We start from the raw sequence: 14,509 nt of genomic DNA, 5'->3' as shown, positions 1-14,509 counted from the left end.
CACGAGCGTCACACTAAGTATACCCCAGTTCATTTTAATAATGTCACAAAATGCCCCTACATCTCTTGAATATGTTCAAGGAAAAATTTTCTTATAAACATTAGTACATGTCTTTACTTGTGTGTTCTCACTAAAAATGGATGAGCTCAATCTAATCTCTGTTGATAGACTTCTGATTTGGCATCCATTAACTCATAACTTAAAAGGTAAGGAATATAAAAAATAATGCATTAGTTCATCAAAAGTTTTGTTTAATTTAAAATCATTTGCTATAAGTCTATAAACTCTCAAGAACAGACTTTTTTCACAGTGTTTTACAAATATAGAATGGATGCATACTAGTCCTTTATAAATGAGTTACTTATATAGCTTTTCTGAAAAATAGATCTGTGAATGTGTGAATCAACTTTATCTATATTAACATTCAAAAAAATCTGTAACTGTATCAGAACATTTCAATTCAGAATTCAATACTTCTAAGTCATTTTTTAACCTTACCAGATTAAGAAAATGTCTTCAATGGCACGGTAGGGTATATTCTTTTTTAATGCTATTGTTGAAACAATAAACCTCCTTTCTCATTCAATAAGTACCAAAATAGCCTATGAATTGGCACAAGGGGTACCCATAGCCACTCCTATCTTTTGTATATAATATTTTCACCAAATAAATATTATTTTCAAGTACCAACTCTAATAATAGGCTTTACCAGAAAGGCTCATCCAGACTCTGCTACACTTTGCTGTGAAGGAAAGGTTAGTTTGCTGTTATTTTTTGTATTTCTGTATTGCCTTTCTATATTTTGAATCCTGTAGTTTGTTTTCTTTATCTTGTGTTTTGCTTGCGTTCTGTTTTAACAGCATATTAAAACTTCAAAAGAGACCACAGCTCTCTCTGTTCTGAGTCAGGCAGAATTTTTTCCCTCCCTCCCACCCATTTAAGTTGTCTTGTTAAATACCACTGTCTTTCTAGTTGCCCACCTCTTATGTTAATCTGACCATATATCTCATTTCTCTCTACTTTCACTGGCTTATGTGAGTAATCACAAAACCATCACTTTTGAAATCCCACCCCTTCAATTATTTAAATTTATTGGCTATCCTACAGTATTTCATAGTACCAAAATACAAAAGTAACCACCCCTTTCAGTCCATCTTACTGTTTTAAAAATAGTAACTCTCCACTAAACCTTAACTTTTTAAACAGGTAAAACTCAAGTTACCTACTTTCATATCTAACTTCTCTAGTGCACACTGCAGAGTGCATTCTTTTCAATCTTACCTTTAAGCATCCCTGTTACTAGCACTTTCTCTAATACCTAAAAAGATCATCTCTACTTAACTCCAAGTAGACTTTTCTCTATCTGTTAAACGTAGCACTTGCTCCTACAGTACTTATTACCTTGATATGGCACTCTTATAGATAGCACCCCAAAAAGGCAAACCCCCATTTCTCGGTCACCCACGTTCCCCGAATCTCTTTTAAAGTTTTTGTCTAGTCCTTCTAGCATGTCGAGGGATCAGTTGCTAGTGTCCTCTCCTGCTCAGCTGGTGAACCTGGGAATATTGAGGCAATGTTACAATTGCCTCATGTACACAGACAACCCTCTCCTCCTCCCACAAAGCACAAATACATGCGAGAGATGCAACTATACGGCCAAACTGGAGGCTGAGCTCTCTCAACATAGGACTGGCAAGACCAGTCAGGAGGAGAAGGTTACCACACACACTATAGACCCAGTCTCACATAGTACCATCACAACCTCAAATCATACACATAAACACACAAAGACATACTTGGCGGCTCTGATCAAAAATCTACCAAAACAGCAGAGGCCACCAAAGCAGACACCCAAACAACCACCACCTCAGAACACAACACCTGCAACACATAGACCTCACAGTCAGAGTGTCAAACAGTCACAGCCCTTAAGGCCAAACACAATGCCAGACACACTAGTCATTGGTGACTCCATAGTCAGACACACTGACGCCCCGCTGACCAGACTGAGTAAGGAGAAGGTCACAGTAAGCTGCCTGTCGGGCGCTAGAATCCACCACATAACGCAAGCACTCAGGTCTCTCAACAGCAGGTACAAATACGACTCAGTCATTGTCCACGCTGGTGTAAACGACCTGAGACGCACTCCTTGGACTACATGAAAAGAGACATTGAGGAGCTCTCTGATTATGTAGCCCAGGCAGGTATGACCCTGACCTTGAGCAGTATCCTACCTTCACCAAGAATGATGCCACAATACAGAGATAAGATGATCAGCTTTAACAATTGGCTTAAACTCTGGTGTCATTCAAAGGGGATCCAATGTCTGTCTGCCTGGGATGACATGCTGGACAAGCCACGCTGTTTCGCAAGGGACGGCTTGCACCTGTCACCCTGGGATTCCGGATATTGGCAAAGGCTCTTGCCACCCCCATAGTGCCTTTTTACGCAAGGCTCAAATTCTAACCCTACCATCCTAGAACACAAAACAGGAAAAAAACAAAGGGTAATGCTGCTCAATGCCAGAAGTCTAAATCTCAAAATGCACGACTCGAGGCCCTTCTCAGTATGGAGAACATCGATGTCTGTGCAGTGACAGAAACCTGGTTCAAGGCTCCTGAGAGCACCCCAGCACTATCAGGTTTTACCTCTTATCATGCTCCGCCCCAAAATCCGGACAATACCAAGAAAGGAGGGGGTATCCATATTCATCAAAGACACCCACACCTCAAGACTGGTGGCAACGCACGGTGCATCGGAGACCATCCAGGTGCAATTAACCATAGGCAAGACTGCTCTGCAAATTGTAGCATGTTACAGGCCACCCTCACAAACTCAGGAACCTCACATGGCCTTCCTGAAAACACTAGAGGGGATAAATGTATCACCAAACACCATCATACTAGGTGACTTCAATTACCCTAATATAGACTGGGAACACTACTCAAGCCCAAACACCCTAGCCCAAAAGTTCCTGGAATTCATAAACTCAAATGCCATGGAACAACTAGTCACCATCCCCACAAGAGGAGAAAACATACTTGATCTCATCATCACGAACATGGGAGCACAATGTTCAACACCGAAGTATACCCCTCACTGGTGAGATCAGATCACAAACTAATCTCGCTGGAGGTCCTCATCCCACCCCACCTGAAATAAAAAGACCACAGTAAAGAACTTCTCGAAAGCCGACTTCACACTTCTAAAGACTAGTGTGGTCTCCTTTAAGGCCCCCGAGCCATGGAAAACAGTACTCAAGCCGCTGAATCACTTACAAATGCCTTCTACCAGCACCTGCAGGACTGCATGGATAAGGCAATCCCAAGCAAAACAAAGACTCTTTGTACCAAAGGCAAGCCCAGTCTGGTGGACCCCAGCCATAAACAAACTCTACAACAAAAGGAGGAAGCTACTACAAGATAGAGCAAAATCCTTAAAAGGTAAGACACCCTTGATCACTATAAGTAAAAACTAAGAGCTCTCATAAAATCATCCAAAGCAAATTTTGAGAGAAAAATAGCTAAAGACTCAAAAGACAATCATAAGGCCTTCTTTAGCTATAAGTTAGAAACCTGGGAGGAAACTCCCAGATATGCTCAGAACTAGTTCAAAATGATGTGAAGATTACTGATCCTACAGACATTGCCAACATACTGGCTGACAGGTTCAGTGCAAACTTCTCCCTCCCCCAAAAGGAGAGATATCTATACCAAGCGATTGCAGCCCCCAAACATCTCCAACGCCCAAGTGAGAACTGCTCTCTCCAAAGCAAAAACACAGCATCCATGGGACCTGATGGTGTCCCCGGCTGTGTGCTCCACGAACTCAACGAGGAATTAAACCCACAGCTAGGACAGCTGTTTAATCATAGTCTTACCTCTGGATACGCACTCCAGGAGTGGCGCACTGCAACTGTGGTCCCACTTCACAAAGGCGGTGCCTCCACCGACCCTGGAAATTACCAGCCCATTAGCTTGACAAGCCTTATCTGCAAAGCCATGGAGAGGATCATAATGGACCTCATAAATAAAGACATAGGGAATTTGCAGACTTTGGATCCATCCCAGTTTGGCTTTGTCAAAGGCAGATCATGCCTTCTAAACTTGGTTGTCTTTTTCAAAACAGTCACCAAAGCCATTGATGAGGGAAAGGCAGTCCATACAGTCTACCTCGATCTGGCTAAGGCCTTCGATACAATACCCCACTCGGGTATCATTGAAAAACTCATCAGCTTAAATGTTAACCCATACATCACAAGATGGGTTGCAAACTGGCTGAGTGACAGAACCCACAGGGTCAGAGTTGCTGGCGCCATGTCAGACTCAAAGCCTGTCACAAGTGGTGTACCACAGGGCTCAGTCCTGGGCCCACTCTTGTTTGGCATCTACTTTTCCAAAGTACAAGCAAACACAGGAAGGGTTATGGCTGACAAAGTTTGCAGATGACTGCAAACTGGGCGCCATAGTAGAAAACACATCTGACACAGATATCCTTCAGAAGGGTCTCACAGAAACGGATAACTGGTGCCAGAGCCATGGCCTAAAGTTAAATGCCAAAAAATGCATAGTCATACCCTTCGGAAAAAACAAGGTTACCCCTAGCTACCAAATAGGTGGCAATCCACTGAGCACAGAAGAAGTTATCAGGGACCTGGGGACCCAGGTTGATAGTAGTCTGTCATTCGACACCCATGTAGCTAAAGTAGTTAGGAAGACCTTCTACATTGCCCACCTTATCATGAAGGGATTCTCATCTAGATCAAGGGAGGTCATAGTCTCCCTATACTCATCACTCATCAGACCAATGATTGAGTACAATGCCCCATTCGAATGTATCTGACCCGACACTTGCAGCAGCTGGAGAGGCCACAAAAGTTCCTCACCAAAAGGATAAAGGGTCTCAAACATCTGTCCTATGCTGCCCGACTGAAAGAACTCCAGCTCTATTCAGTCGCCATCGCTTGCTCAGAGGTGACCTTTGCCTAACATACAAGGCCATGTCAAACCCAGATTTGATGAATATGCTTCACCTCAAAAAATCTAGATCCGTCAGAGCCACAAGGGCGGGAGACTTAAACCTCGACACGGCTATTAATAGGATGTGCTGGAGGGATAGATTCATCACCCAAAGACTCCCTATGCTGTGGAATAAAATCCCGGTATATGTGAGGCAGAGCACCTCGCTGGCCTTGTTCAAGAGAAATCTTGACCAATGGATGGGAGATCGCAGATATACCCCAGGGATTACCTCAGTGTCACTGCTCAACAGAGGCACAGCAAAATAATGGGTATAGTTCCCCATACTAAAGGGGTGGCGTAAGCCACAAAACTATGGGCTAGGCTTGTAAATGCCCTCGGGCAGATAGCCTAGTATGAACCTATGAACCTAATAGACAAAACAAACTAATATTACTATTAGAAAAGTTTGAAGGGGAGAGAGAGGGACAGAGAGCGCTATGTATGAATTTAATCCTTCCATCATTAGATATAACAGTTAACAAGGATTAACATCCCTTGTTACCATATAAAAATCCAAGCCATCATATTTATGTATATACCATTCATTTGATCAATTTAAAAATTGTTCAGTGTTACATAGTATTATCTCACGTTACTTAAAGCTTTCTCTACGTGTATCGAGATGGCGTCTGCAATCCATCTATGACATGATACACTTAAGGGCAGATTTTATGGGTTCATGTGTATTTTTGGTAAACCATAAATTACAGAGATAAGGGGTTTAAAAACATGAGCATATTCAAATAATTCAGTATTTAAAATAGCAGATGTAAATCATAAACTTGTGATTTTAAATTGGAAATCCAAGAATTCCGTATTTATGAATACAACCATATACCTCAGCATCCTACACCGTCATTCATCGTAGAATTATATTTGTCTGTATCAGGAATTACTTGACTTCCCCCATTATCTGCTTGCCTAACAACACTATTCATATTAGTTTGTAAACTTAAGGCTTGTAATTCTTCCTTCGATAAATTATGAAATCTGTTTATACATTTCATCTTATAAAAATAAGTTCTAATTTCATTTTTACAAACATTAAGAAAAGATTGTGTTAACAGTAGATGAGCAGGTGCAAAAGTACTTGGTTTTGCACAAAACATCAGCATTTCTTTCACATCCGTAAAACATAACTTTCAAAACTACAGTACATTCCTAATAAATAATTTAAGTTAGTCAACACATCAGTCATTTCACTGTTGCTAGCAGGGATAAAGAACAAGCCTTTATTCAAAAGCTTGACCTCAAATTCTGAGAAGCGATGTCTAGATAAATTAAAAATAGTTGTTGGAGTGACATGCTTCTTGTTTTTAACCTTCCTACCATGTTGGCTCGTGTTTCCCGACCTCGTTGTTTCCCTCCGCTTCTGCTGTGCTTGTGTAACTGAGTCTGTCAATGGTACTATGCCACTAAAGGAGATGGCAGCTCTGGAAACTCCTGGCTGTTAAAATCAGGATCGACTGCAGCCCCCTTGTTCTTCAGGATTAGTAGATGTAGACATTAAAGCTGGAGTGGAAGTAGTCTTGCAAGAATTAGAGGCATTCTGTTAGACCAAATGAAAATATGCCTTTGTCTAAAATCTTCTTGGTCACATGAAAGCTTGTTTTTCTTTGTAGCGAGAATCTGTTGCTCTTGAATTAAAACATTATCAAGACATGATTGATATTTCATACTAAAAGTACAGAAATTCAACATGCCAGATACACTTATCCATTCTATTGTTGTCTTTTAACAAGTCATGGTGAACATTAGGAAAAAAATTCCTTCATCAGCACTATATGATCAGCAGGAAGTTGTAAATTCAGTTGTCACATTTCTTTAGCAACTCTGGGTACATATCCCGATCTATGGGCATTTTCAGCATGCATAAACCTCTAGGCACAATTTTAAGTTTCAGATATGCTTCAGATGCTAAACGCTGCCATTGTAATGTCTTACACTTCAATAATTTATTTTCAAATTCATCTAACAGTAATTTTCAATGTTGTTCTCTTACTGTATCACAAGTGTAACAGTTCAATTAAAGACATATTATCACATGGTTATGTATGAACTGCATCATATTAGTGCATTATTATTTACAGAGCATCTGCAGTCCAAGTTTGCATTTTTCTTAAGCATACAGCTATGCCCATTATGTGAAAAACAAAGCTTTTTTGAAGACCAGTATTTTTCACTTGAGCACTTTTGGAAGCTCCTGCTTCTTACCTATTTTATGTTAAGTAACTGAAGAAAATGTTAATAATTTGCCAGCTGACTGACGGGGCCCTGTGCAGGTTTGTTGTAATGTCTCTGTGTGGATTGTAGAACTAGACATTTGTATTTGATGCAATTAATTAAGCTGTTAACTGAGTGAATTTACTTTGAACAAAGTATGATATGAAAATGTATCTCTAACACAAAAGTGATATTTTCCTTTATTGTTGTCTACAGTCACAGGTTGGTTCTTCGTTGGAAGTCTCATGAATGCAAAGTCTGCTGTATCTGAAGTAGGACACTGCTAAAGTTTAAAGAAAACATTTTTTGAGTGTGTGGGTTGCAATTTGATTTTAATAATGGATAATTCTGTCTTAGTGAGCTCCAAAAAGTGCAGAGTTGCCATTTTTAAATTGTTTTAGTATGAGCTACATTTATCAGAGTTTAGGGAACACCACTCCACTTTATTTCATTTGTATTTATTAGCCAGCATAGAGTATTAATCTTCATGATTTTTTTCAGACTCATCCCAGGAGTGCTGTCTTAAGTAACTTTTTCAGATTTACGCAGTTAGACAAACAGAGATTGAGGGAATCAAACCCCAGACCACAGAAAGCAGCTTGTTAACAGCTCATAACCTTAACCCTCTATGCCAACTGCCTGACAAATTTATGAGATATTTGTAGTATACAAATGATCTTTTCATGAAAACTATACACAGAAGTATAATGCACCAGTCAAGAAACACAGCAAGCAATATGCAGTATATAGATGTATTTGTTCTACCTTTTGAACTCTATACACACGTCTGCAGCCATCATAAATAATAGCATTTTATATTGTACACAAATATCTAGTGCTTTGAAGAATTTATGGTCATATATCCAAGTTTTTATTCTAGGTGGCTGCTGGCTTGCCTTTAAAGCTGAAAAGTCAACATACTGTGAAATGTTCATAATTCCCACTGACACAGTAGCCTTTTGGCTATATGGGTTGATCTGATGTAGTCAATCTTCATTCTATCGGAATAGATACGGCCATTACTGCACCTCTACCCACAATCCCTGTGTCACAGTTACTTCAGATCTCATTTCCCACTAAAACAGTCACGTTTTGCCAGAGCTCTCGAGTTTCAGTGGATTTAGGAAATTATTTTCTTTAATTTCTCAGAGATTTCTCTCTCTCTACTTAATCGCTTTCCTATACTTTTTTTTTTCTCTTACATTTAGTGTAATTTTGAAATATCATTGTGATATGCTTTCCCCTTACTCATTAGTGTATTTTCCTTAACTATCATTGTTGGTAGTTCCCCTCCCACTCTCTTAAGCTTTCTTTCCTTCTTTGTAAATTGGTGTACTTTCTACAACTATCATCGTTGATAGTTTTTCCCCTTTCACTTTCTTTCTGTTACCAAAAAAAAAATTACTACTCTCCTAGTATCTTTAAATTTCTGTGAGAGTGTGAGTGGCTGTCTTCAGATGTAATTTTTCTTGCTGATATGGCTGAGAAAGGGTAAGGCTCCTTCTGGTTTGAAAAATTTCTAGAAGTGTGGCCAAAAAATCCCTACATCTGACTTCATCCTCTTTGTGTATTTATCTTGGGTCCCATTCATTTACAAGAGGACTGTGGCATATGTCATGGGTTCAGTCATCGAGCCCTTGTTGAAAGACACAATAAACTTATTTTCAAAGGCTTGATTCCCTCTGCCTTTAGTGATGCCTTATCTTCTGGGGACAAAGCAAAAACTGACATTTCCTCCCCTTCATCCTCATTCAGTGGACAAAGGAAAAAAGAGTCTCTCGGTTCTGACTTCTCTGTCAGTTCTGAAGCCTAAGAAATTAAAATCCTTAGTTCTGAAATTATCTTTAGAACTGGAGGCCTCTGGCCTAAACCATCTGGTGACAACTACTACTGCAGCACTGAGGTGCTGTCTCAAGTCCTTCGACATCGAAGCCCCGGTGCTGGAGAAAATTTCTGCTCCACCTACCATGACAAAAGAGATTTTTTCAAGAACTTCTTCATCTTCAGTTGATCCTTTTGCTGGAGAACTTCCAGAAGTTTTCCTGCAGAGGCCTAAGTCTCCTTCAACTTTATCTGTCCTTTCCACCAAAAACCTTTCTGAACTCTGTGGAGAGGCTGGTGAATAACATCTTGCAGGCTAGAAGACTTTGAGGTCCCCTATCAGTTCCAGCCCCTTTGGGTCTTGGAACCGAGCCTTCTTTTACTCCATTAACCACTCCTCCTCTATCCTCCTCTGAGGCCTTAGAGTTGTCTGTTCCGGATCTCCAGGGACCGACTGTGCCAGTTCCTGAGATCTTCACATCTTCAAAACTGGTGATTTCCCTGAGCTCTTCGGTGGCTTTGGAACCGGAGACACCTCGAAGCCATAGCTGCTGTGTCAGTTCCAGGGGGCAGGACTCAACACCAGGTATTTTGGAGCTGTCCTTGCTCCTCAGGGCTTCGGTTTGAGTTAGTTCGGCACCGGCTTCTGTCTCGAGGGTCAGTTCTTCAGAGCAGGGAGTGATCCCGATCCCAAGGCGGTCTGTCTCTGTTCCGGGCTCCCTTTCCTCTTCAGGGGTGCTGGCCTTCAAGGCAATGGAGAGAGCTGTCTCACGGTGACTCAATCAGTGCCTTCCCCCTCGGAGCAGGTACCCCCCTCTTGCTCTGTTATTCCACCTTCCTCTTCAATGGGACAGCAGGTGCTGAGGTCTCAGGTTTCTCAGACTCAGGTTCTATCATCTTCTGACACCACCCCAGTTATCCACCTAAGAAGGTCCCTCAGGAAAAGTGCAAGAGGAAGCACTTGGGATCCTCCCAGGAATCATTCACCAAGGATACAGATTTTGATGAGGCGGAAGGGGTCCCCACAGTCACCACCGAAGATGTCTCCTTTGGAGATATCCTAGAAATTTTAAAACAAATAGGTGGCCGGAAGTCCCCAAACCCTTCCTCGGAGGAATCTGTTTACTTGCAAGCTTTTGGCAATCACCTGTCTACCCCTTGGGTGACCCACCCACTGATGAGTTCATTCAGTTGATTTCACAGTGGGTGTGAAAGACTCAGAACACCATCGAACCCATCCCCAAGAGACCTGACAAAATATTATCTGCCCCTGAAGATAAACAATTCTATGCCAAGGGGTTAGCAATATATGCCATGGTCTTAGCAGCCACCACTAAAAAGGAACTCACCGAGGAGAGTTCATCTGCCCAACAAGAAGTCTCGGGCTATGGACAGATTTGGGAAGCGGGTCTATGCTTCATTGACCTTTGCTATAAGGTCTTTGAACTTCTTGGCACACCTTACAAGACTTCAACGGGATCTGATTAAGGAATTGTCAGATACCCTGGTGGGAGCTGTAGCTGAGGGGGTCCAAGAGAAAGTGGCCTCCCAGCTAGCCGCCCTGGAGTCTGTGTCTAATTTATCCATGAGGCTAATCATGCATACAGCCGAAGGGACTTCCAGAGCAGTGGGTACAGGCATAGCCACAAGGAGACACACCTGGATGCGCCTATGTGACTTTGCAGTACCATTCAAGTTTTTTTTTTTATCAATGCTCCCTTTGATGGAACATCCTTGTTTGGCTCAAAAGTAAGAGACTTTACCCAGATGTGAGAAGGATGGTAAGACCCTTTCTGCTGTGGGCATACATTTCTCCACCCTCTCAAAGGTCCTTTTCTAGGAACTAGAGAAATGGTGGAAAAATGTGGTTCAAAAAATTCCAAGGACCTTTCCAAGGTACATGGGGAGGGTGTTCCCCCAGGGGCAGAGGGGGGGGGCAAAATGGAAGACGCCACCCTCACAGCAGAGGTGGTTTGCAAAACCAGGGCTTCAGGGAGGCTATTTCAGTGCTCCTGAAGGGAAGCCCAGTTGTCTTCCTCCGGAGGTAGATGGGGGAATGCTTGTCATTGCACCTAATGCCTGGCTAAATATATCAACAGATTCCTGGGTGCAACGGATCATATCCAGAGGCTATATCATTCCCTTTTCTCATCCTCACCCCTGTACACAAGAAAATCCCTGATGAGCCACTCAATCAGAGGGATTCTGCAGTGCAAGAAATTCAAAAACTGGTTGACAGAGAGCCATCCAAGAAGTCCTGCCCAGATCATAGAGGGATCCGGAACCTACTCAAGATTTTTTTTAGTGCCAAAAAAGACAAGGGACTGGAGACTGATTTTGGATCTCAGTGTGCCGAACAAATCAGTTTGGCAAACAAAGTTCCAGATGGTCACAGTACAATCAATTCTTCCCTTTCTGAAGAAAGACGAATGGATGTGTTTGATAGATCTTCAGGATCCGTATTGCCACATAAAAATGGACAAAAGATCCAGGAAGTTCTTCTGCTTCCAGCTGTGAGCCAGTCATTACCAATTCAGAGTACTGCCCTTTGATCTCACCACAGACCCCCAGGGTGTTCACCAAATGCATGGCAGTAGTAACAGCTCACTTGAGACTGCAAGGATTCCTGGTGTTTCCATACTTGACAACTGGCTCATAACCACTTTGACCAGGAATCACTTGATAGTAGCTAGAGATTACACTGTCAATATCTGTGCTCATCTGGGGATTACAGTGAATCTCAAGAAATCGCATTTGACACCAAAGCAAAATTTAGAATTCATAGGGGCTGTACTAAGTACGTAGACAACTATAGCAGCCCTTCCCCTAGAGAGACTTCACAAACTTAAAACATAATCCACAGAAAGAGGGTTCATGCTCGACTAGTTTTGCAAACTCTAGGGTCAATGGCAGCATCAATAAATCTAGTACCTGTAGCCAGATTTCATATGAGAATTCTGCAATGGCTACTAGCTTCTTAGTGGTCTGTCATTCACCAGCCCTTGTCAGACCAAATTCTGATCACCGGTTATTGCAAGAGGGATCTTCTTTTGTGGATTGATTCTGAGCACATTCTCTGCAGTCACCCTTTTGTTCTTCTAGAACACACGGCCATAGTGACCACGGATGCCTCCCAGATGGAGTGGGGGGGGGGTGCATTTTCTGGGTAAAACTGTCCAAGGCACTTAGTCCCCATAAGAGGCCAACTTGCACATCAATGTCCTGGACCTAAGAATAGTGCTTCTAGTGTTGCAAGCCTTTCAGACAGCTCTTCCTCAGGGGGAAATTGCAGTTCAAACAGACAATGTTAGTAGTTTGCTACATCAACAAGCAGGGAAGAACCAAGTCTTATCCCCTTTGTTGAGAACTCCTCAGAGTGTAGCAGTGGGTGATCTCTTCTAACCTCTTTCTGATAGCAACACACATTCCAGGGAGTTTTAGTGTGATTGCAGACAAGCTGAGCAGATGTATTCTTCAGCTTCACAAGTGGTCCCTCAGTCCAGCAGTGGCGGAAATGATCTTCTGTCATTGGGGTCGCGCTTACGGTGACCTGTTTGCTTCCTTCCTAAACAAGTGCAACAATTCCTTCACCCTGATTCCCCCTCTGGGAAAGTCACACAGAGATGCTGTCCTCCAGGATTGGCTCCCCAGTCCCCTGTATGCCTTTCCCCCCCGATACCTCTAATCCTGAAAGTCTTACAGAAGGCGCTCAGGTTGAAAAGCACAATAATCCTTATTGCCCCCTTTTGGCCTCAACAATCTGATTTGACAACTTTGGATTCTGGACCAGGTTCAGACAGTTGTTCACCCAGACATTTTGAACCTCAAGCTGACAGCATGGTTCCTGCAATTCCATTAGTTGCCAGGCATCGTAATATTTCCTCCCCCAGTACGTCACATTATTTATTTATTTATTTATTCCAGTTTGATTACCAGGGAGGTCCACTGGGCTAGGGGGCCCATTTTCAGTGGAGGCCCGGGGAGAAAAGCTCCACAGGACAAAGTTTATTAATATACACAATTTTGCAAAGATAGTAAAAAATACATACAATAGGGTTCATTCTACAAGAAATAAACAATCAATACAATTTTGATTTGGTTCAAGAGATAAATGAGAATACAGTATAATAGCTAGAAGTAATATTTAGTTATCCTTTGTCGGCTCATAAAACTTCCACTCTTGAACTGTACTCTAGCAATTAGAAGAGATTTACAATTTGGGCCCCATGAAAAACATATTAATCCCTTTTCTGCTTCTATAGAACACATTTTAGACATTTTAGCTTCTTTTTTCCATGCTGGAGCTTCCCCTTCTGCCATCAGATTACAATTAGCTGCAATTTCTAATTTCCACAATAGTTTGGAAGAATGTTCTTTACCCTCTCATAGACTTTGTAACTCATTCCTAAGAGACGTGCTTTTGTTCAAACCCCCTTTTAAAGATCCAGTGCCTCTGGTATCTGAACTTAGTCTTACAGACCATAATACATTCTCCCTTTGAGCCCTCTGCAGAATGTGATCTGAAGTTTTTGTCTTGGAAGAAACTGTTGTTAGCCATTACCTCTGCCAGAAGAATTTCAGAGATCCAGACCTTGTCATCTGAACCTCCTTATCCGATTTTCCACAAGGATAGAGTTTCTTTATGAGAAACCCCTCCTTTCTACCCAAGGTAATCTCAGACTCTAACATCAATCAAACCATTAATTTACCATTTTTCCTTCCAACCGTTTCCAACAAAGGTGAGTATTCCTCACATTTACTAAATATTCCTCTCATTTACTTGATGTTCAGAGACAGTTATGTTTCTGTCTTCACAGAACAAGAGACACTCGAAAATCAAATCAATTTCCTTTTCCAGTGCAGAGTTGGGAAAGCCAGTCAGCAAGGTAAGTCTGGCTAAATGGCTGAAATGCTCATTTCATTTATTTATGATAAGAATAAATTAGCCTTCCTTAGGCCCATGAAAGCACATTCTACAAGATCTATAGCCACCTCAGCAGTTTTCCATTCTAGAGCTTTGATGGATTATATATGTGCAGCAGCTACTTGGGCTTCTCCCCTTACCTTTATTATTCATTACAAATTGGACTTGGGTCTCTAGGGGAAAAACATCTTTTGGTTCGATGGTGCACAGAAATATCCTTACGCGAGTCAACCCAAGATTTTAGGTAGCTGGGGACTCTGTCCCATCTGTCAAGGATAAAATGAAAATTGACATCAGATATAGAAGTTATGTACTTACCATAACGTTCCATCTGTGTGTTGTCTATCTTCATTTATCCTCGACTCACTCCCCTCCCGCCATCCCAGGACCTTTGAAGGTGTTTTTGGTGGAGCAGATTATATATCCTTAAATTATTATGATTTTCAAGCACAGTAGATATGGCTTCAGTTTGGCCTATTATACACACACATGTTTGTAAACTTTTTTGCAAACTCGATCT

At 41.7% G+C, this 14,509-nt stretch overlaps 1 protein-coding gene across 7 annotated transcripts in view; it reads left to right on the top strand.

The window, feature by feature from the left end:
* CIBAR1 (CBY1 interacting BAR domain containing 1) overlaps window positions 1-14,509 on the top strand; it is a 1,541,282-nt gene that overhangs the window by 780,663 nt on the left and 746,110 nt on the right. For all 7 annotated transcript variants that reach the window (XM_044067346.1, XM_044067347.1, XM_044067348.1 and 4 more), the window contains one exon: window positions 7,461-7,466. In XM_044067346.1, coding sequence (XP_043923281.1) covers window positions 7,461-7,466 — 6 coding nt within the window. The remainder of the gene's footprint in view (window positions 1-7,460; window positions 7,467-14,509) is intronic.

This window comes from Protopterus annectens, chromosome 3.part1, assembly GCF_019279795.1.
Source record: "Protopterus annectens isolate FY-2018-M chromosome 3.part1, PAN1.0, whole genome shotgun sequence".
NCBI lineage: Eukaryota > Metazoa > Chordata > Ceratodontiformes > Protopteridae > Protopterus > Protopterus annectens.
The sequence above is the reverse complement of the archived record's forward strand: the minus strand, read 5'-3'. Positions and strand labels throughout refer to the sequence as shown.